Source organism: Polyodon spathula, chromosome 2 (assembly GCF_017654505.1).
Source record: "Polyodon spathula isolate WHYD16114869_AA chromosome 2, ASM1765450v1, whole genome shotgun sequence".
NCBI classification, from domain to species: domain Eukaryota; kingdom Metazoa; phylum Chordata; class Actinopteri; order Acipenseriformes; family Polyodontidae; genus Polyodon; species Polyodon spathula.
Window position 1 is genome coordinate 11,612,698 of NC_054535.1, and position 24,100 is coordinate 11,636,797.

At 36.0% G+C, this 24,100-nt stretch overlaps 2 protein-coding genes across 9 annotated transcripts in view; both read right to left on the reverse strand.

Moving 5' to 3' along the window:
• Positions 1-15,535, reverse strand: part of LOC121330109 (limbin-like) — a 71,562-nt gene extending 56,027 nt beyond the window's left edge. For 2 of the 3 annotated variants that reach the window (XM_041276391.1, XM_041276385.1), the window contains exons 1-9: positions 14,782-15,535; positions 12,430-12,508; positions 11,757-11,929; positions 11,313-11,369; positions 7,752-7,938; positions 7,310-7,410; positions 5,900-5,965; positions 2,269-2,403; positions 491-642 (exon numbers count right to left, since the gene is read on the reverse strand). In XM_041276391.1, coding sequence (XP_041132325.1) covers positions 491-642; positions 2,269-2,403; positions 5,900-5,965; positions 7,310-7,410; positions 7,752-7,938; positions 11,313-11,369; positions 11,757-11,929; positions 12,430-12,508; positions 14,782-15,225 — 1,394 coding nt within the window. In that variant the 5' untranslated portion in view covers positions 15,226-15,535. The remainder of the gene's footprint in view (positions 1-490; positions 643-2,268; positions 2,404-5,899; positions 5,966-7,309; positions 7,411-7,751; positions 7,939-11,312; positions 11,370-11,756; positions 11,930-12,429; positions 12,509-14,781) is intronic. The other variant, XM_041276401.1, reaches the window with a different exon arrangement.
• A 4,685-nt stretch (positions 15,536-20,220) lies between these two features.
• The window catches only part of LOC121330123 (dihydropyrimidinase-related protein 1), a 36,616-nt gene continuing 32,736 nt past the window's right edge, over positions 20,221-24,100 (reverse strand). For 3 of the 6 annotated variants that reach the window (XM_041276419.1, XM_041276414.1, XM_041276444.1), the window contains 3 exons: positions 23,941-23,967; positions 23,505-23,573; positions 20,221-20,548 (listed from right to left, as the gene is read on the reverse strand). In XM_041276419.1, coding sequence (XP_041132353.1) covers positions 20,457-20,548; positions 23,505-23,573; positions 23,941-23,967 — 188 coding nt within the window. In that variant the 3' untranslated portion in view covers positions 20,221-20,456. The remainder of the gene's footprint in view (positions 20,549-23,504; positions 23,574-23,940; positions 23,968-24,100) is intronic. The other 3 variants (XM_041276435.1, XM_041276454.1, XM_041276429.1) reach the window with 2 other exon arrangements.

The following is a 24,100-nucleotide window of genomic DNA, read 5'->3' on the forward strand; positions in this document are numbered from 1 at the left end:
GCTTTTTGTCTTGCTTTATTCGTGTTTAAATCCCTTTATTTTGGCCCTTGTGCCCTTTCATTTTTGTGTTTGTAATAAAATAGTTATCTATTTACTGTCTCTGGGTCTCTATCCACTCGCCAGCCTGCCTCAATGACCAACAGCTAAACTGTGACTCAAAACTGAAGTAGAAAATAAGTTTGTACTCTATCCACTTCAAAGACAAATTTTGATACGGTAACTGTAACAGGAATATTTATATTACCACTTTTTCAAGCTGAGGTAATTGGCCTAGCTTTGGTCAAACACAGGTTTAGTAAGCAGTGCATTCTTTAAATGTCATGGCATCACTATTTTCAAGGCAACCCAAAACATCAGCAGATATCAGTTGACCAACAACAATGTAAGAGACATTTATTTGAAACCTTTCAAATGATTTTGAATCAATTAAAAAAAAAAAAAAAAGATTAAAAGCATTCAAATCCTTCTTTAAAGAAGTTAGCAAACATACTTATCCAAGGCCTGATACATATTCAGGGGGTCTTCAAAGATCAGTATGTCGATAATTTTGTCCTCAAAAGCTGCTTCTTCCTTGGACGTCTCGCTTATGTTACAGATTGTCTGTTCAGGATCACACTCTCCATTTACTCCAGTTCTTTTTTTCTGAAAATTAAAATATACAATTTCTGAATTTCTGACAGCTGCAACACAAGCCATGTCTAGACGCTGTTTGTCGGCTTTTATTATTCATGCCCTGGGTCGTCACTGTTAAGCCATGGTGGGGGGGATAAAAACAAAGCATCCCTAGGGACATAATATAAGGGGAATGGTTTGTAGACAAGAAGTAAAGTTGATATGTAAAAAAGCATATGGCATGCATCATGGCATGAGGTAAAAACAAAGCGGCTACTTCTTACCGAACAACACCTGTTATAGAACTTGACCACAGAAATGATAGATTACAGTGGTGGACCTAATATGAATACAATGGGCCCTACTCAATTGACCTTATTGGTGTTGGTGTTAATGAGCCATTATCACCACTAAAATAACAGTCATTTAACCTATTTACACCATATTCAATTGTGCTGTAAATAACAATGTGACACGATATCAGTCAAGTGAAGGTACTGTTATATTTTGTCAGATGAGTTCCCATAACACTGGAAATATATGAAGTAGGCTTCTCAAATGGTTTATGAGATATGGGCAGTTGATCCGTCGGCGAAGGCAGCATCGTATTTAGAGACTTCCTGTGCAGGGATGCTTAATTAGAATAAGGTTTACATATTAAAAATAATTAGACTTCCTGCTATCAATGTTGCTGATGCAAATCTTTCTCACCAACTCAAGTACTGAGCGTATCTTAACAAAAACAGGACTTTGTGTATTGTTCAAGCCATGTTCCTTTACTTTTTCACTACACATTGCATATTATGAAGCTTCAAATTGTCACGGTGAACTTCAAAAGCTTTGTTTTACCTTTGAGCTATTGTGCTTTGTCTCATTCTAAATTTGTATCATGTTTAAACAATTATGCTGCCCAGTGATACAGGGTGAGTGAGGGGGATGCCCATGGACTCCATTCATTCCAGCTCACTGCATGCCAATGTCCAGTCTGGAGGACAGGATGTCAGTGAGGCCAAATCAAACTCATGCTGGCTGAATCCTGGATTGGGTTTGCTTTGGCGCCACTTTACTGTGTGACGTGAATGTGATTCAGATGATAGTCAGAATGGTACTCTTACCAACTTGTTCTCTGCTGGCACTGGCATATTCTTATCCTCTGCTACAGCCTGAAACTCTGACAAGGTATCTTTCCAGCTTTAAATAGGTTACTTCTCAAGGTGCAAATCACTACATACTGTATATCATGCAGATTATATACTCCATGGCAATATTACAAGAGATCATGCCAAATTGTTGTGTTTATAATTATTTTATTTTTTTTATAACTGCTTGCTGTTCCAGTTCCATATTCCCTTAAGATAATGCAGCAATGTTTTCATTGCTCAAAACCTTAAGATGCCAAGCATAATTAATTAGGGTAGGTTTAATGTGAGAACAGTGTTTCAATTCTTAACGTCTCAATAAACTTTTTCTTAATATGGGACCAAGCACAGCGGAGTCTTGATGAGAAATTGCAACCAGCTGTTTCTTCACTGTTGGGAATCTTACTCAAATTCTTTATTTTTTATAGGCCAAATTCTAGAATTTCATGATGTGCTAATAATACTGAAGGATGGAGGAATTCAAGCTTGCTGACTATTAGTATCGGAGGTTACTTACCCTGTTCTGATGAGGTATTTTCCCACTCGTTTTTCTGATCTGATAAACTATGAGGAGAACTAAACACACCAGGACAAATGAGACGATGAATGCTACCAGAAATCCTACAAAGTGTATGCCGTGATTGGGCGGAATCTAGAAAAAGAAGAACAGATCATCTGCACAGTGAACAAGTCAGGACACCACAATGGAAGAAAATGACATTACAGGTGTCAGTAACTCGAAGATGTAGGTTACAAGACCTACAGCTTTAGCCCACAGTTTTGCATCATCCTATAGAACTGACTAACATTGCTTTATAAAGTCGAATGAAACCTGCTAAATAACTTTAGCATATTGAATTGCATACCACTTTGGAGTTTTCCATATACTTAACAAAAAACTGGCAAAAATTGACAAATGTGACATTTTCTAAATTAACATGAAATACTGTACTACTGTTATGGCTTCCGGTACACTTTCGCGATATAATTTTGTAGTTTCTTTGATTACACGATGTTAAATTAAATATCTAAATTATGTTCATATAGAGTCTATTTTTTATTATGTATCAATGCTAAAATTATAGGTGATGCTAAACTTTTGGCCATAGCTGTATATTCTCTAAGTGGAATGGATTGTGGTATCCTCAAGAAGTGCTTCCATTCCTAATCGATATATTCTGTACTTTTATATTCATGTCACACTGTTGTGCTGTGTATTACACTGCAGCCTAGGTCTTTGTTCCAATCGTATTCTCATTTATTTCATTGAACAAAGTATACCTCCATCCAGGCCCTACAGCAGATAAATACATCATTTTACATTCTAAACCTGGCCCTCCAGGACATCCCCATCCTAACCTTTACTGAACCGAAGATATACTGTTTTTATAATATAAAAATTACTTGACTAGAAAAACTCTGTATGTAAAACACTGCAGGCAACAATTACACAGATGTCAGACATGAGTATAACACAAGCATAACACCTATTAATCAACAGCTTCAGATTTATCAGAACACCAAGACATTTCTCAGCGTGACACAAGGAAACTGTGGCATGGGTGTGCAATTCACAAGCGTTTACGTGTCCCGCCCCTATCACTTCTGATTGGCCAGCTGTGGAAAAAGCTGATCTTCTACTGGTTACAAGGAAACCCAGAAATGGCTGCCAAGAGAGCATCTGGCAAGGTACAGACTGATCTTTTAAACTTAAAGCAACAGTCTAGCAAAGTTGCAAAACAAAACAAAATAAACACACACACACACACACACACCATAGTCGCTGAGGTATTAGCGGATTAGAAAAAATGGTTTTGTGTAATTTATAAAATAATTTCTGAGTCTACTTTGTAGTCAAGCGGGTACTTTTTGGGATGTTAAAAAAAAAACGCGAAGTTTACTGTTTAGAAGCATTTCAAGACAAACTTTCCCTGGCAAAAAATGTTTTGTTTTTTTTTCCTTTCGATTTTAGTGTTGCTAACCTAGTTTGCCATTTACCATATTTACATTTTTTTGTTTAGACTCTACATTAAAAAAGCAAAATTATTATTATTATTATTATTATTATTATTATTATTATTATTATTATTATTATTATTATTTTTTACTAGATTTGAACAAAAGCAATGTTAGTTATTTATTGGAAATGCACAATCCATCGAGTTATGAAACGATTGAACATGAAGACTGACAAATATGTTTATAATGATAGAAATGAAAATGCTTATATATAAGATTATCAGTACAATAGCTGAACAATGTTGTACACTTAAAAAAAAGTATTGCATGCATTTTGGTAGAACGGTAAAAAATGCAGAAAAAAGTGTCAGATTATACACAAGTTCTTCAAAAATCTGGGGTTCAGCAGCTACAAAACTGAAAGAATGTCAAGAAAAATCAGAATTCCACAAAGCAAAAGTAATAGTTGGCAATTATTTAAGATCTGTGATGCAACAAAGTAAAACACCTGTACAACTGGAGTTGAATTCAGCTTATAGAGAAAGAGTCAGAAGCTATTTTTATGTTTGAATAACTCCAAGTATTGCTTATTATAGTTGTACTCTTAGTATGTTGCTTAAATATACTAGCAAATGTGTTCCAAACTGCACTGAAAGGAACATTTCCTAAAGTAGGTTATACATTTGTGAGGTGAGGTTGGGTCACAGGGGACCTTTTATGTATCTTGAAGAATTTAATGAACCAGTCAAGCTGCAAGGCTGGATCCACCCTGTTAATCACTAATTGATTGATTGTGTTCACTGTTAAATAAAACCAAAATTCTACAAGTTATATTCTACTTTTTTGTGTGATGGGGAGGGGCAAGTAGATTTTTAAGAAGGACAAGTAGATTTTTCTAGCATTTTGTCCCTTGGATAAGAATTAGTATTATTTTATTTTTTTAATTGTATACCCCTGTATGGGTAGCCATGGAAACATGGTTGTGATATTGTAATTTACAAGTTGACCTTAGATATTGGGCCCTATTCTTAAAGTTGCAACTCATGAGGTTTTTTGTTTTGTTTTGTTTTTTCAAAGTCTGTTTCACGCAACAGTTTAGAGCAAATTTATGAACATTAAACTGTGAATAGGGCTTGTTACTTAATAGGACACTATGTGATTTCAAAATAATAATAATAATAATAATAATAATAATAATAATAATAATAATAATAATAATAATAATAATAATAATATTATTATTATTATTATTATTATTATTATTATTATTATTATTATTATTTCACTGCACCCTTGATTAACCTCCCCCCAGCTAAGTCAGAGATGCACATGGACTCACATTGTAGCCCACCGGCACCTCATTCCTCCCCCACCAAATCATAGCTTAACATACTTTTTTCCCCCCCGCAAACTTACAATGTAACCCCCAGGGTACAAAGCGCTATACTAAGCCTGTTGCAAGGGCAGGTCGTTCATTCCAATCCCTGGGTCTCTGCTCTGACTGATATACAAAGCAGCTTTAAACCTGTGTTTATGCCCACATTAGTCACGCACTTTTGCTGTCTTCTTGTCAGCATTTGTACAAGAAAAACTATTAGCCTTCTTAAAGTAGTACTGTAGTTTGTAACTTAAGTTCCTAATGTTCTCTTTATTACACCACAACGACAAGTGACTGAGTCAGACAACTGTGCAGGATATGTGTGTGACTCTTGACTCTGCAAACATTGAAAATACACACCGGTTATCAGAGACTCTGATTCGGAGTGTACCATCAAAACTGGTATGTAGGGAACCAGACGCTGATTTTTTTGTTCCTCGTGGCAAGGCGCAGAAACACTAATTTGAGGAAAGAAATCGCTTCACTGTTGCCCAGACATTGACACTAGAGCAGTCGGGTGCCATACAAGCATTTTCATAACAAACTGGTAACAATTCTTAAGTTAATTTTTAAGTCAACATTCTGTACATAAAGAAAAAAGCACCGGAATTGATTGACTACAATAGTGACTGTATGCAATTCTGTGTACAGTTCTGCAAAGAAAGCTGTTGGACAAACACACAATCTTAATGGCATGATACCTACTGCTGTAGAATGCTGCTCTCTAGTGGCTAACCTAGGTGATATTCAAGACCAGCTGAAGGGTGTAACTGTATTTCTCTTTGCACATGAACCCAACACAGACGTTTACCTTTCCAGTTGAACTCTCCTGCAGGGTAAAGTTTGCCATCAAAGGACCAAACAAATTGATGTCATTCTGAAAAAAAATAAATAAATAGGCCAAGGCCAAGGTTTGAATCAAGCTCAGTTTTCAGAACAAGTTTCAGTGGTCTCAACCTAAGTCCCACAAAATTTGACACAATTGTTGGGATTGTGAATTTTAAAACTTGTAAGATAAATGCAAGCAGTAAAAAATAGTTAAACTTAAAAAGGTGTTGTAGCTAAAAAAATATTGTCATAAATCTTCTCCCTCATGCACTTCCATTCACTATATACACTGTATCTCAAATCTGAATTCTCAAAATAAACATGATATTACAAACATTAAAAGAGGACATCTGGTACTACACAAATTCAAATACATTTCTCAGTTTTCCTGCCTTGCCTTCTACATTATCCATTACACTTGTAATTCCACTTTAATCTCAGCAGTTTTTTCGGAGATCAAGCATCTTACTGGCTGCAAGGCATGTCAGTCAAAAGAGGAAGCAACTGACTGGTTACTAATAGGACCCTGAGGGGGTCAGGACAATTTCATCCCCTGTACAAGGCCTGCAAACTGAGATTTCTTCAGCCTAGTTTAGTGCAAGACCCCATTTTTGCTTCAACATAGATTGTGTTCAAAAATACAGATTTAAGACGTCATTAGTGAATTACAAAACACTGCAATGATCAAAAAAAAATTTACATTTCAGATATTTCTATACTAGGGCTCTTCATTTGTGTTTTTTATTTTTGATCGAAGCGATGTCCCTTTTTTGAGGCGATTTCGTTAAATGAAACTCTTGGAAAGGTGTTGATTGATTGTGAAACAACCTTGATTGAGACTATGATTCAGTTTCATTAAGAATGTAAGAAAAAAAGGCAGCACCTTAATTTTTCTTCCCCATTATCAATTAAACAGAATCGCAGCCTCAATCAAGTTATGGGTGAAAAAACAAAAGTGAACTTGTTTCACAATCAACACTTCTCCAAGAGTTAAATTAATAACGATACATTTGGTACTACACTAGGTTAAAGAAAGCTCTGCTGATTGTTTTGCATTTTCATCATCTTTACTTGGAAAATAAAACTGTCCCCACCCCTGGAGTGCCTTATTTTCTGTAATTACCAGCCAGTTGCTTCCCCTATTGAAACAAGATGCATTGCAGCCTGCCAGTGAGATGCGTTGACTCCAAAGACACTGCTGAGCTGAAAGACCTATGAAGTGTGAATGAAATATATTTCTTGGACGGCAAAGAAAGCAAGCAGCGAACTTTATTTTACCTAGTGTAGTGCCAGATTTCCTTTAAAAAAATAATAATAATGTTTCGCTATACATTTTTGAAAATCAGCCTTACTCTGCTTAACTGAAGGATGAAGTGTTGAGAATGCAACGTACCTGTGATGCATTGGAAAAGGTGAGGTAGGCAGGCAGTGCCAGAATCCCACTCTGTGGCTCTTTTAGGAGTGCTGTGTACTTCACTGTGTAGTATGAACCAACTACAAAGAGAAACAACATTAGCAGATAATGGCGTGCTAACCAAGGCTCATCAAAATCTGACACGTTCTTGAGTCTCGGTCAATGGCAGAAAACCTCATAAGCTGATTGGCTAAAAACAGTCTGTAATCCATAATAAACTGCCTGAATGGAAGCTATAACCCTGCCTGCACATCACAAAGAGAACACAAGAAGGAAAGGGACTACAATGAAAAGTCTCGCTACGCCATTAGGCAGCCTCAGATGCGAGGAATAATATTCTTCCAATCTCTGATCAGGTATGCCAGAAGAGGTGCTGTTGCACATATTCATCTAAGGAAATTCAACACGTTCTTTTACTTACCTGTCAGGGTATCTTTTGTGAAAGTCTGGAAGCCTCTTTCCAACACGTTACCACTAGTAGCCTGCAGAGTCAGGCCAGTAACCGCATCCCGTATACTGAGCTGGGAGATATTTGTGGCTGCTGGTATACCTGTGTTGTTAATCACCAGCTTAACAGACACAGTCGGGAATTCTTTTTTGGAATCCACCTACATTTGAAAACAAGAACAACTATTATAGATTAATCTCAGTTGCATAAGTATTCAACCCCTTTGCTACCGCAGCCCTAAATCAGCTCCGGTGCAAATGATTTGTTTGAAAGGTCACTAAATGAGTGAATTGGTTTCAGCCTGTGTGTACTCAAAGTGGTTTAACTTGTAGATAATTTCCCTCAGGTATAAAGATTTTCAAGCTGCAACTCACATAGTGATCCAACAAAGCAACCATGAAGATCAAGGACCTTTTGAAACAAGTCAGGGATAAAGTGGTAGAGAGGCACAGAGCAGGAGAAGGGTACAATCAAATTTCAAAAGGCACTGATTATCCCTCTTAGCACAGTGAAGCCTCATCTTAAAGCATGTATGGAGTTTGCGAAAAATCATGCAGATGATACTGCAAAGATGTAGAAAAGGGTTTTGTGGTCAGACGACACAAAAATGTAACTTTTTGGTCTAAATTCCAAACATTACGTCTGGCGCAAGCCCAACGCTGCACATCACCCTCTCAACACCATCCCAACTATCAAGCATGGTGGTGGCAGCATCATGTTAAGGGGATGCTTCTCTTCAGCAGGGACTGGAAAGCTTTTCAGGACAGAGGGGAGAATGGATGGTGCAAAGGACAGGCGAACCCTTGAGGAAAACCTGTTCGAGTCAGCCAAGACTCTAAAACAATGATATTCACATTTCAGCAGGACACTGACCCAAAGCACAAAGCCAAAGCCACACTGGAGTGGTTGAACAAGAAGAGAATTAATGATGTTGAGTGGCCCAGTCAAAGTCCTGACTAGAATCCAATCGAAAATTTATGGCAAAACTTGGAAGATTGCAGTCCATCGACGATCACCAACAAACTTATCACAACTGGAGTAATTTTCCTGTGAAAATAGGCAAAAATGTCACCATCCTACTGTGCATACCTAGTCGAGACCTACCCAAAAAGACTCATAGCAGTAACTGCTGCAGAAGCTGCTTTTACCAAGTACTGACTTAAGGGGCTGAATACTTATGCAACCAGTTAATTTCATTTTGTACATTTTCTTTCTCCTCCTCATATACCAATGTTCAGTTTAACCACTACAACTTTGAATTAAAAAAATTTTGTTTGAAAAACTGTGCATATATTATTTGTAATTCAACAAAATGTGACACTATTGGTAGAGGGTGAATACTTCTGCAAACTACTGTGTGTGTGTGTGTGTGTGTGTGTGTGTGTGTGTGTGTGTGTGTGTGTGTGTGTGTATATATATATATATATATATATATATATATATATATATATATATATATATATATATATATATATATATATATATATATAGATAGATAGATATAGATATATAGATATATAGATATATATATAGACACACACACAGGCACCTCCAAAAATATTGGCACCCTTGCTAAAGATTAGCAAAAAAGGCTGTATAAAATAAACAACACAGGTAATGAGCTATATTGTAATTTTCCAACATGTAGAATATATTATTGCACTTCATTAATGATTCAGGGGAATCAACTAAAATTACACATTTCTCAAATCATACATTTATTTCCAAAACAATTAAGTATCACAATTATTAGCACCCTTGTTGTCAGTACTGTGTGCACCCTCCCCTTGCAAGGATAACGGCACTGAGCCTTTTTCTATAATTTTCTATTTTCTTAGACCATTCCTCCATACAGAATCTTTCCAGATCCTTGATATCCTTCAGTCTGCGCTTATGGACTGCCATCTTCAATTCAAACCACAGGTTTTCAATGGGATTCCGGTCCGGAGACTGAGAAGGCCATTGCAAAATGTTGATTTTGTGGTCAATTGACCATTTCTTTGTGGATTTTGATGTGTGCTTGGGGTCACTGTCTTGCTGGAAGATCCACTTGTGGCCAAGTTTCAGCCTTCTGGCAGAGGCAACCAGGTTTTTGGCTAAAATGTCCTGGTACTTGGTAGAGTTCATGATGCCGTTGACCTTAACTCGCAACTAAATAAAGGGTTACTTTTACAGCTTTTAAATTTATTTTTAGACCCAGTTAAGACTATTCCATGGATATTATACTTGTTTAATGACACATTTTATCCGAACCTGTAGAATGAAGCCGTTGTTTTATGGCAGTGTAAATCCACAATACAAGTTAGAACACTGCGCGAGTTATAAAATTCAACAGAGCACAACACATACTCTATCTGGTGGAAAGAAGATTCTGCAGATACTTTAAATCATTACAGATGTCAACCAAAACCAGAAAGCGAACCTCTATAATTTAAAACAAAACTAAAAATGTTGTTTAATTTATTTAAACAGTTGTGTTTTTTCTGATAAATATTTGTGCAAATTACGTTAAAACAATTGCTTCTTTCCGTTATTACTAGCCAAGCCATCTAGCAATGTAATATGGGTGAATTATGTGTTAAAGTCTGCCTTCTTATTTACTATACCATGATCCCACGGTTATCACAATACTATTTATTGCTACGGTATTAATACCTAGTCAGTTCATAATGACTGAGAAGCGAAAAATGAGCTCTCGTTCAATTGGCTTTGAAACCCAGGTTATTCGTGATAACAAGCTCATCAGCAGAACTTTCAAAGCGCATGTTCTGCATGTGAAACAATCGACAATGTTTGATTTCTGTGTGAAACTGTAGTTGTTTATTATTGTTTTTGCTCATCAAGTTAATTCTGTATAATGTACATTTGTTAACTTTTGCTGTTTAAGCCATCAAATTAGTCAGAACAAGTCAATACCTAAAAGAATAGTCAACAGCTTGTGTAGTTTGTGGAGAGATTGTCTTTTTTCAATTGAACTATACAAGTTGTACCAAGTTTGTACAGTATGTACACTGTAATTGATTCATTCACTGCAGTTCTTTCAACTGTTTTCATAAGGACATTTAACTAAAAAAATAAACTTGTAAATACTGTAATACTGTAAATGTGTGAGTTCTGTTACTTATATGCATGTTAATGCCATGGCTCATGTGCACTCGCGGTTAACTCGACACCTTGGATCAGTCGACACTAAATGGCATCCCTGTTAACTAAGGTTGACTATATTGTTTTAATTATTCTTATTTAAAGTATTAGTAGCTAACAAAATAGTTTGATAAGACTTACCTGTCGTCCACATCAGTTCACTAAATTAGTCTGGCAAACATGTATCTGGTAGGGCACATACTTTCAGATCTTGACCTTCCTGGGTCATTTCACCTGGTCAGTGAAATTTTCCCAAGCCCTTCACGGTCTGGTTTTTAAATGTATTTCAGTCATTCAGGGAAGCAACCCGATGTTTACTGGACCATGTTCAGAGGTTCTAAGAGATGGTTGGGACATTTAGCTTTTATAAAACAGTCTAATAAGGCCTACCTGTCCACACTTGTGAAATGTCAGACCAAATGTCGAAGCCTGTGCCAGGCTTCTGATCTGAAAAGAAAAAAATGAGCCAGCATGTCATCAAGTATGTCATTGACACACATTCCCTATTAGGACATTAGAGTTATCAACAACATGAAAAACAGACACCATGACTTATATTAACTTATGTACCTGTAACAATGATGTTTGATATGTGGGGGTACAAACAGACAAGTGCCTCCAGATATCCCCAGAATATAACAATGTATGGTAAAGAATGTTGTCACCATGCTTGATCATAAATGGCTAAGTGTTCCATTAGATATACAAGTACAAGCACGTCCAATCAATCTCTATCACTGGGAACATGCATCCTACTTTGTGGATATTAAACAGCCCTTGTATACTGGCTAAACTGATCTTTAAGTGATTTTCTTTTGTCAGTAAAATACGTACATGTTTGTGTCCTGGCGACGATTCTCTTTTTCTTCTCTGGAGAGCATCACCTGCCCAGGTGCTGATCAGGGTAAATACTGAATGTCTCCATGGACCTCCTGGGGCTGCAGAAGACAGTGAAAGAACAGGGTCCTCCACCATCTGCTCATGGCTCCCAGACATTACAGCTTTCTCTAGAAATGCACATTACTCAGTGTAAACCAGGGTCAAGTCTAAGGTTAACGAAGGTTAAACAAACATTATGAGCACACTGTTCTCAGCACTGCTGTAAGGTAAGCAGGATGTTCACCACTGAGGATAGAGACGAATGAGGAACTGATAAACTGGGGTCCCTTGTGTACAAGGGGTGGATGTTCTGTGGCTGAAACAACATTGCTTCCTGTACACACAGTTTGGCAAGATATATAAGACATGCACTTGAGAGTGTTTGAAAGAAAAGCATACCTGGGTTTCACCCCTGCTTACAACAGAGTGAGAACAATGGCCTGTCCTACTCTACGGTCATTTTCAAGCACCACACACCAAAGTTTGCAAAATGCAAGCATGTATTACAGAATTCCATGTGAGGGGGACAGGAAGAATTTGGTGAAAGCAATAGAGTTTGTACAGAATTAGATTAATGTGCATATTTCTTACTAAACCTTTTACACGTGCATAATAGTGACATATTTACCTGTGACATACGCGCTTTTGTAAAAATGATCTCTTCTGTGCATGGATGAAAAACAGACTGGCCCCTTGTCATCTACTAACTAAAATAAAAGCAAAACATAAAAAGATATTCAGTCCTCAAGGGATAAAAAGTAAATTCATATCAAAATTAAAAACTATGGAAATTATAATTTTTTTATATATATATATATATATATATATATATATATATATATATATATATATATATATATATATATATATATATATATATATATATATATATATAAAGAATCAGTCCTCAGATAACCTTGGAACCAAACCTCATTGGAGTAAAAAATTTTTCCAAGGTTGTTTCCCCCGGACTGCGCGAATGTAAGTTTTTTTTATAGCAAAAAAAATATGGCTGAGGGACATAATGCCAGAGCGTGACTTGCAGGAAGGTGAGACGTGTGTTGTTCCGTTGTCTTTTACTTACTTTTTTATATGATGTTTCTACGACGTTTAGCCGTACTTTTTTTCTAACCGAAAGTCACAAAAGACTGAAGGCATTTAAGTTATCACGTGAACGGGAGATATGCAGAAGAGAGGTCATGTACATAATATGTATATTACACACACACACACACACACACACACACACACACACACAGAGATAGAGAGAGAGAGAGAGAGAGAGAGAGAGAGAGAATGTGTGTGTATATATATATATATATATATATATATATATATATATATATATATATATATATATGTGCTTTTCACACAATTTGATTGGCTCTTTTAATGCTAATCAGGGAATATGGACATTTCAGCATTACAAGAGCCAATCAAATCGTGTGAAAGCACAAAGTGGGTGGAGCTCATTTGCATACAAACTCCAGATTTAGCTGGCCAGTTAAATATTTAGCTAAATGTTAACTCATGTAAACTAGATTTTGAAATTACATCTGATTGTACACATGTAAAGAATATTTGTTTATTTTCACAACTTTTATAAATCTGGGGAAAAAAAACAAGAATTTCAAGTTTTTTTGTTTTTTTTGTTTTTTTTTTTTACACATGGCACCTCAAATACCTACCATATGGGCAGTAGAATGACTCTGAATGAATTTTGGATTAAAGCTGAAAAATGATTTCCCAATTTAACATGAAATGCTAAAATATATTTGTCAGTTGTTACTAATTGCGTAGATGTTGAAAGAAGTGTTTCTTATGGCCAAGTTTTTACAGAACAACGCCAATCTATGAAAGAAGGCAGGATTAACCAACTGACGATGTTGAAGTTTAATAGCAACATATAATGCATGGGGCATTTTCTTTCATGAAACTGTAAGTGACACTTCATGTGCTGCTTGTGAACAACTCTGCACTATCATTATTATTATTATTATTATTATTATTATTATTATTATTAATTTTATTATTATATTTGTAATACATATGTTACAGCATTAATGTTATGATTTCAGTATTTATATAAGTTGTTCTTGGAATTAGTGCTGTTTTTTATATATATTTTGTGGACAAATGTTATGTTCCAGCTAGTAAACTGAAACATTTTAATTATTTATTTACACATGCTAAGAAATAATATTGAATAAGACGTATTAGTAATAAAGAGATGCCTGACTAAATAAATGTCCGGAGCTGCTGCTGTCGCCTAATCAACGCGCCAGTGCGCGTTAACAGAATGACTAATTGAGATGATTAAAGGAATTGAGAGATTATTAATCAGTAAGTGGTTTAATTAAGCAGACTACATGACCACCTTGCGGTGGGAGGAATGAAGTGCAGCCTAAGAAGCGGGTCGTGTAAAACGCAGGGCCCTAGCAATGCTGTCTCTGCCTGCGTTCGGAGCAATATAATGGATGGTATTACTTTTTGAAGAACAAACGAATATGAACGAATATTTAAATTGAGCGAATATCCTAACATGAAAGCCTGTGTTTGTCCCAGCACCTACCTACCCTACCTATATATATATATATATATATATATATATATATATATATATATATATATATATATATATATATATATATATATACACACACACATACACACACACATACACACACACACGTGATTAATTATGTTATCACCTGCTGTGGAGATAATGTATATGTTCTGTACATGCAAAGACATATTTTCATTGGTTACTATTGTGCTATGAACATTCTGCTTCATGAAGAAACAATACAATACTGTATACATCGTACCGCATGCGTGGGGATGGCCACATATCACAAACTTATGTCACTCAAGTATGTAATAAGATCAGTTATCACATAGTGTACTGAAATCTGTTTTCATTTGTTTATGTCATGGCGTTGTTCTGTTTATAAACAATCATTTCATATCACATGCTTACCTTAAATGAATTGCTTTCAAACAATATAGGTCGTTTTCCTAATTCAATTCTGCACATTTGGTCTTCACCGAATGTATTGTGTTTGCGAAGCGTTGTATTCCTCAGCATCTGCGTGTGTATACAGCTGCTCACTTGCAAGCGAGTGGTGTCTTTTTTTCTGTCAAACCTTTCAAAATGGTAACTTGGTTCTGAATCTTGGTTCTCCAGAAATAAATCACTAATTACTTTAAAAAACGTTTTTGTTACATTGTACCGGTAGCCGTTGTATAATGAAAAACAGTTCAAACATTGGTGAAAATATATTACACCGCTTAAAATTAACGTGGCTAGTAGTAAAGCGACAGTACAAATGTTTAGTATTCGTAGTAAACATGTATTTTTTCTATTATTTTGTGGAATAAATGATGCCCAAAGCCTGGGGATTTGCCAAGAACTTTTGCGCATTATCGTAAATAATGTAACAAACGGTTGGTTACGTTAATCAGGCTTGCAACTTTGTTGTGCCCCTCGGAACACTTCTACTGCAGTACTAAATCGAACAGCCTCCTGAAATGTGATCGCCCCTCACTCCCAGTTCACAATCATACTCAGCCTCCAGAATGTGGTCGTTTAATACTTCACGACGAAGGTCCAAAAATAAATATATGGCCATCATATTTAAAAAATATATAAGACAAATAACGTGTTCCTTCAGTCACGGGATAGCATTATCAGAAGTCATTCTTCTCTCCTGTTTTACATTGCATTCCTTGACAATTTTCCAAACTTTAAATGCCCAGCCTCCATCACGCTACGATTGGTGCTAGGCCGCCATATTTGGAGAGGTTGTGCTTAAATTTGTGTTTTGACAGGTTGAAGACAAACCAATCAAATAAAACAAGTCTTTGGGATTTGGGAATCTTCAGCTTTCATTGTGTCGTAGTTGTTTTTAGTTTTTTTTTTCTTACTTTCCTTATTACTTTAAAAGTAGCATTTACTTGTTCAGACGACATAGTGAAGTTGAATTTATTTGCGCAAATAAAAACACATCTCTCAGAAAAACGACAACATTATGCTGGTTCTATGAACATTATAAAAAAAAAAAAAATAATAATCAAGTTGTATTGCCGTAACAATCCACTGAGAGGGAAGCAAGGCCCCGCTGCAGTTTTCATTTTGCTCAGGTGAAACTGTTTTAAATCCAAGATAGCTTTATTAACTGCTAATATACTACAGTATCCTTTTAAAACACTTAGTACAGCATCCCCCACGTTTACCACAGTGGCAGAAACACAATTGCTTACTGTGTATCTCTGTGACCTAAAAAACTAAATAAGGGACGTTTAAAAACATTATATTTGCATATGCATTATTTTGATGTATCTCATTGGTATACTGTATATTATCAACAAATGCATGAAAATACACATATAAACAGATCACTAACTTTTTTTGATAAAAAGAAACCTCAATTACTTGAATAAAAAAAAGAAAAATAAAAACTATAAAAAAAAAAAAAGTCAACTGTGAAAATAAAATTTACAAGACCAGTTAAAAGAAGCTGCTGCTGAGAGCGTGTGACAAGAGAATCCGTTAATAGACTCATACAGAACTATTTCACTCGGATAGAGGACATCACAGAAACCTTGGAGCATGATAAACAGCTGCAGTTCAGACATCTACAAGGCAGGGTTATGAACCCACTCTAGCTCTGCACCAGTTCCTGGGTTTTAGGTATATGGAATTCAAGCAGTCCGGCCCCAGCTATTCCAAACTGATGGCATTATTACAGCATGAATGAAGGCTATTGCACACTTGATCCATTAATCATTTACCGCCCATAATCCAGAAATGCGGTCTGCAAACTGACTGCACACCAGACACCTTTGATACTTATACATTCAGCACAAAGCCGACTACTTTTAACAACTCTGCTATTGCATAAAGATCAGTTGTCATCCTACAGTAAATATCATTGGTTGCTTTGATTTGAAACCTACATTAAATTCCAATGAAGAAGTATATCTGGTCACTGGTCACAATTCTCACCAGTCAGCAGGTTTACGTATAACAGTTGAAAGCTGTCATTTAACATTTTTTTTATTTATTTATATTTAACAGAGGCCTGATGATTTTATAAAATAGACTTAAACGAGGACTTTTTATTTGTTATAAGCATTTAAAAGTATAAATATATTTAGTATTTAGTCTTTATTTTATACAAAAGGACTTTCCCAAGTTAAGTTATTTCAATATTCTGTTAATCAGTAAACTTGCAACCCTGTAAACATGTTGTTCATTAAACTTTTAACACTGTTGATCTAAAAAAAGACATCTGTGTGGTATCACAGTGCAACCAGAATACAGTATGTACACTATATAAATTATTAAACGTTTTCTGACAGTATTTGTTAGTTTATTGCATGTGGGGTGTGGGGTGGTGTTGATAGTTCAGTAGCATGCCAACACAGACCAAGTACTAATTTTAATATTTAAATTATTTACCAGCTTGGAAAAAGTCCTCACAATTGTTAGCTTCACTGACAAGACCCTTATACATTTGGAGGGTATTTTGATGTTGTAAAGTTTGAATGGTATTGGACTTATTTATTTTTTGTCCCAATAGAGTGGTTTTACAGAAGAAAACAAGCCTGACCAAGTATGACTTGAATCACAAAGCAACACTTGGGTTTCGAAGGCTAAAGATGTCTGTTTTTGATCAGATGGAACTACACCTTGTGTAATGTAATGTCTGAAGAATAGAAGAAATACAGTACTGGTTCTTGTTCTAAGTTTCCGAATTTGATAATTTAGTTCCTGGTTATCTCTTATGGTTTTGTTTAAAAGGATGCAGAGACCTTCAATGCACAGCTTGAAGCACTCGCCAGAGTTCCTCTGGGGAGGGCAAAGTCTTACATTAAGAAAAATTCAGGCAGGTCCTGGTAGCTATGGTTTCACTCATCCACACTGCACACTGAAATGTTACAGAACAAGCAAGAAATAACAAAGGAACAAGAAAAAGCTCAGAAAAATATGAACATACCTGTGACCCATTTCTAGTTTATACTAATGTAGCTTCTAGAAGAGTGGTGCACTAATGAGAATCTGGCTGAATGTAAAATACAGAAGAGCATTTTTTCCTATAGTATGCAGTTACAGACAGTCCCTGTGTGTGTGTGTGTGTGTGTGTGTGTGTGTGTGTGTGTGTGTGTGTGTGTGTGTGTGTGTGTGTGTTCAGGCTTTCTACAGTTTGGAATCCACTTCTGTATTGCAATAGAAATACAGACACGCTGTCTATCCACTGAAAGTAAAAGTCATGTGACATTTTTTAATTTCAGTACAATCATCAAGCAGTTTTGAAATGAAGGTATTTATTCAGGTAAAATCTTCCACTGTTTGTCTTCACCCGTTTGAGGCATGAGAAAGGTCAGCTACTTTACAGTTTTTAGAGGACCCAAAGAAAAGATGGATACATCTTCAGTCATCACTCCCTCTCACAACACCTAAAAGCAGTGACTGACATGATTATTTAAAACAAAATTAGACCTTGGGATATTTGTAAAGCAATTACCTTTCTATAACACATTTTGGGGTTCACCATGTGTTATGTGCATTATGAAAATGTTAAGTGAACACATATATTTTGTATCCTAGAACTATACACCAGGTTGTACCACACCATATTGAATCTTTAGAATTAAATAAGGTACATGTTTTATGATTGGTGAGTAATATCATATCTCTAATATAAAACTTCAGTTCGTACTGTACAGGTTTTCTTTTCATAAATATTCACATTAAGGCCGCACTTTTGGTCGTCCAGTCCAGAGAACCAGTAGAGCTAAACTTCATTTTTTTTCTTTCTCTTAAGAAGTTCTTTGGCGCCATCTAGTGGAAATAATGCATATAAACCAGCAAAGAGTTAAGGTACAGTAGCATTGCAATTAATTACTTTTACAAAGCTTTACCAGGTGTTGGATTTTCTACCTCATTTGCATTATTATTAATTATTGATTTGAAAACAGTGTGTTTACCTCTTCCTAGCTTTATTCAATTTAACCGTGCTGGAAATCTTGGGTTTTCACTTCCTTTTCTACAAATACAATCTATGACAATCTACTGCATTCTGGTACCTTTCTATAGGTCACCTGGTCTAATTCCACACCTAAATGTAAAAAATGAGGTGATTGGGTTCCAGGAAGAAACACATTCTATCTGTTAGGTTTGTCATTAGAAGTAGGTTTTAAAACTTTTGTTAGCACACATTTAACTTTTTTTTTTGCTAAGACAGGCAGATAAAGCAGGTTATGGTTTTTATTATTATTATTATTATTATTATTATTATTATTATTATTATTATTATTATTATTGGTACATTTTTATTAAAGATTAAAGTCATTGCTGTTGTATCTGACTGTTTAATCATTGTGTTTATCTAACATGCCATTATGTTGAATTTGCTTTACAGTGTTTTTGCATATTTATGTATTAAAGCATTAAAATACATATATACTTTGCATTTCACAGCATTCATTATTTCAGTACATTTTTTCTGTCCTTGTTTTAAGAGATGTACTCCCGCAGAAAAGATTCATGTAAATCAAAGCTTGGTGCAGTTGTCGGTTTGCACAAATAAACAATTTCAATAATTAAAACAGTGGCTAGAGGACTTACTTTTTTAATCATATTTTTCATGGGTTTTTTTCACAATGTTGGAGTTTTCATTTTTAAATCACCAGACAAGAGTAGTTAAACATAAGTAAAAATGTAGGTGAATACAAAGAAATAAATCGGTAAAAAAAAAGATAATAAAAGAAACAATATTTGACTGGGGTTTGATTCCATGTAGGTATTACACAGGTACTGTACAAATAATGAAGAAATGTTCTTTGCTATTGTACCGTCTTGTTAAATTACAATATTGTGTATGTGACTTTACTAGAAAGAAGCACTGATTTATATGCTCTTGTGTTTGTCCATCCACTTACAGTGCTAAAATATATTTTGTGTATACTTGTCATAACTATTTTAAACTGCACTACTCCTACTGCAGCACAATACAATCCTTACTGATCTTGGGTGCAGTCACTAACAATGCTGAATATTACACCGATCGGAATTAGCACTTTTTTGAAAGGCTACCTGTAAGAAGCCTTGTGTTACAGATCTATGAATGTGCTAGTGGCAGTTTCATTAATTTTACACTACCACGAAGTGTGTTTTAAATTGGTGGTTTCTTGGCAAAAAAAATAATGTATCCACAAAATGCGTTACTACATGCAACTAACTAACCAACCACAATCAAAAGTGCAAAGAACGAATTTCCAGTTACAAAACAACAACAATATATATATATATATATATATATATATATATATATATATATATATATATATATATATATATATATATATATATATATATATATATATATATATATATATATTATAATGTTTTCACTAAAAGGGTTATAGAAGCACCAAGCAGGAAGTACAGCACAATGGTGAGGCAATCATGTTCAAGCAATGACATCACACTAAGGTTATACCTCATCTTATTAGACAAACAGAAACGTAATATTCCCAGTAATATCAGATAATTTGAGGACTCAAGAACACTGATATATATATAGTACAAATGAACTGAACAATCCCTCAATGTTCCATTGTGATGTCACAATCTTCATATTCAAGAGTTCAACCAAGGCTGGTAATGTTGGAGCGGCCACCAGGGGGATTCACAATGCGATGACCAGAACGCCTTGGAATGTTGTCATCAGTCTGTGCACCTGGAAGCAGAAAGTGGAGTCGGCACAATAAACATGGAGACTAAAGAACGTTTTGACAGACACAGAAACATCATTTCAATGCTGGAAAGTTCCTTTTAATAGGCCACACTGCAGTAAATTCCCAATTTGGGCTTTCATACATAGTCTGTGCCTCTTGTAATACAGCACTGCTACTGCTGTTAATGTTTGGGGGTCACTACCCTCCTAAATTACTTCCTGCATAAATAATGAATCAATGACATGTATCTTATAAATATAATTTACTGCTTTTATGTTCATTCAATAAAAAAAAAAAAACAGTATTAAAACGTGTGTATTTCACTCAATGCCCATTTTTAACACCCTGCAATTAATTGATAATCGCAGATTGAGCAGCAAATCTGTTCAGGAGCTGTACATTTGCTCAAAGCACATTTTGCAATTTGATTATATCACTTTCCTCAAATGATCACCATTCAGTAATTTTCAAGCTTCTCACTCTAGGACTCATCATCGAAACTGCATTCTTCTGAGTCACTACTCTAGACTTGGTATATCATCTAGATGGAATTCCTGGCTGCAGTTGTTACCATCTACTGGTAGATCCCAGTAGAACTTGTGATAAACTGGAGGGATATACTGAAGGAGTCCAAGCAGATCTCGTTTCTTCAGTGCTTTGATTGGTCGCCCCGATCGGTATAGTGACACAATTGCTGGTGCTGTTGAACCTGATCTTTCTCATGTTTTTCTTCAAAAATCAATTTCAAAACCAAGGTGCGTCCTATTCTAAGGTATAATTATTGATCACAGTTAGGGGATTTCCACTCTCAAATCGTAGCCGCTGGATTTGTAGCCATTTAACATTCATTCCTCCTGCAGTTTTCTTTCTGTGGACTGCTTTTGAGCTAATCCATTCTTGCAAACTTGCAAGCTCCTTTTGTGTCATTTTTGCCAGTGTTCAGGAATGAATATATCATGATGTTTAGATTTAGGTTTCAACAACCCCAAAGTCTGCATCACTGGGAAAATAACTGCGACCAGGTGTCATACACTTCTGTTCAACCACATCTACACCAATGTGTACCAAGTAAGAGCAAACCATTGCCATTTCAAAGTTCCTGTTCTGTCCACCACAGCTGTCTAAAAACATTGTAACCTTGTCTTTCCTTCATGAAGACATTTGCTGCAGTAATCCACAATGCAAGATCCAACCTCATTTGGGCCTCTGGGTGTTTGTCCTTCAAGCCACATGTACATGGAAATATCATCATCTGTCATTCTGTAAATACCTAGAGTTGATAGGCATAATAGGCAACGCCAGTGCTTATGTCAGGAGTGATCCAATAAGGGACAAATTATGTCCCAAAGATAAATCAGAATTTTCAAAAACGAGTGAATAAAGCTGAGAAGTTGTAAAAACTTTTCTCTGAGCATTATCCTTTCCTCTCTCAGATGCCTTTTTTGTTTAATGTGTGACATAGACCACTTTTTCACACTGTAATTTGGCATAGCCCATTTTTCAATTTCAATATCCCATAACATCACATAATGATAAAACAACACCTAGCTAAAAAAACAATTTTCAAAGTTTCCAATTGACTACAGCGTACGCAAAATGCATGTTTCTTAAAATCTGCAAAAATGTAGTTAGACCATTTTCCTACTCATGGGCCCAGTTTAACATTTGATATATATATATATATATATATATATATATATAAAAACAACCTCAAGAGAGCTGGGCCCCTTTAAGATCAGACCTGCGTGATGGACAGGTGGTGGGAGAGCTAATTGGATGGGAGGTGGAGGTTTTCTCCTCCAAGCAGATTCTCAGGAGTGAGAGGGGGTGGGACAGTATAAAAGGACTGCAGGCTGGATACGAGGGGGAGAAGGAACAACAGGCCTTTTATCCACCCCCCCTTGGACCTTGCCGAGGGAAGTGAGAGTCAGGGGAAGAACGGACGGCTATGTGGCTGAGGGTGTGACGAGAGAAAGAAGGGAAGCCGGACAGGAGACTGTGAGTCGGGCCCTGAGGAGCTGCGGGTGCCGTTCAGTGTGTGTGTGTGTGTGTGTGTGTGTGTGTGTGTGTGTGTGTGTGTGTGTGTGTGTGTGTGTGTGTGTGTTGTGTGTGTGTGTCTTGATTATTCACACACACACCCCCCCATTCTTATTCTTCTGCCTACCCTGTGCTCTTTTCCACCCGCTATCTTTTATTCTAATTAAACACTGGCTCTTACCCGTTTCCTACCACAACACTGCTTACGCCTGATTCCATAAGGGCATAACCCGAAAACATATATATATATATACAGGGTGATTAGAAAGCATTCTTAACCATTGTATTTTGATTCCCTCATTCCAGAAACTACTGAAAAACAGACCTATCCACTTGTTAGTTCCACCTGCTCTACAGTACAGCCGTTCAAAAGTATAAGGAAGTCGCACAATGTCTGGAGACTTGCTTTTCAACAGGAACATTAAATTATTATGACTAAGGTCATTTAGGTTCATATTGCAAACTGCATGCTTTCTTGTACTTTAAGTAGATGAACCCAATTAATATCACGTTTACAAAGAAGTCCAGAGGAAACAAACAACAACAAAACAACATTGTGTTTAAGGTATGAGCTCGCAGGGGGAAGGAGGGATCTTTTTATAAAACAGTCAGGCATCTATTCAATTGATATGAACAGTAGCAGAAAAAAAAAACAACACAAAAATCAACTACCTTAGAAATGATTAACATGGAAAAGAAAAACATGAAAAAGACAAACGTGCACTGTTAGAGATGTTAGTTTTAATAACATTAATACACAAAGGGTACTATTTTAATGATTTAAAGAGTGGCAACATGTATATCCCACCACTGTTTAGATCAATTAAATAGACCCGCCCATGCCATGGCAGCTATGGGCATCTATTATTAGGAACTTTGACCTACAAAGGAAATGTTGCAATTGTTGTTAACCTCACAAACCTATTATTGCTGTGTGCTTGTAATGTTTGCTTGTACTATTGTACCCTTCCAACTGCCGAGAAGCTTCCCCTGGAAATATATAAGATGTTGAAAATGAGAGGGCTGTCCTGCATAAAAGATGATCAGAAAATAAATCGTATAATTTGATTATTATGTAGGTGTGTTGTGAGCAATGCTGCTGAATATATACATGTCATTTTCACCGCATTTTTTGTGGAGTTATCCTGCAGGTAGCGATACTGTCATTTCGGATTGGGAAGGGCCGAGTGAAGCCGCATCATTACATTACCACACTCGGGTTACATTGCAGGGCATCCTTCTTGGCCTCCTACTGGACACTAAACAAAACAGCTCCACTCTGCAAAAGTGTTGTGGTAACTTCAATCTAACTAATAAATGAAGTAATTTCATTTGAAGCAAAGTGCATATAACTTACAGGGAAGAGCAGAAGATGGTGGTTCTCCTGTTATACAGAGAGAGAGAGAGAGTTTATGTCAAAGAATTCGGGAGCTAATGACTTTTGTAGCAATGGATGATATTTGTTGTGTATCACTAATCTGTCTATTGGTATGAAAATAGTTTCTGTCATTCAATTA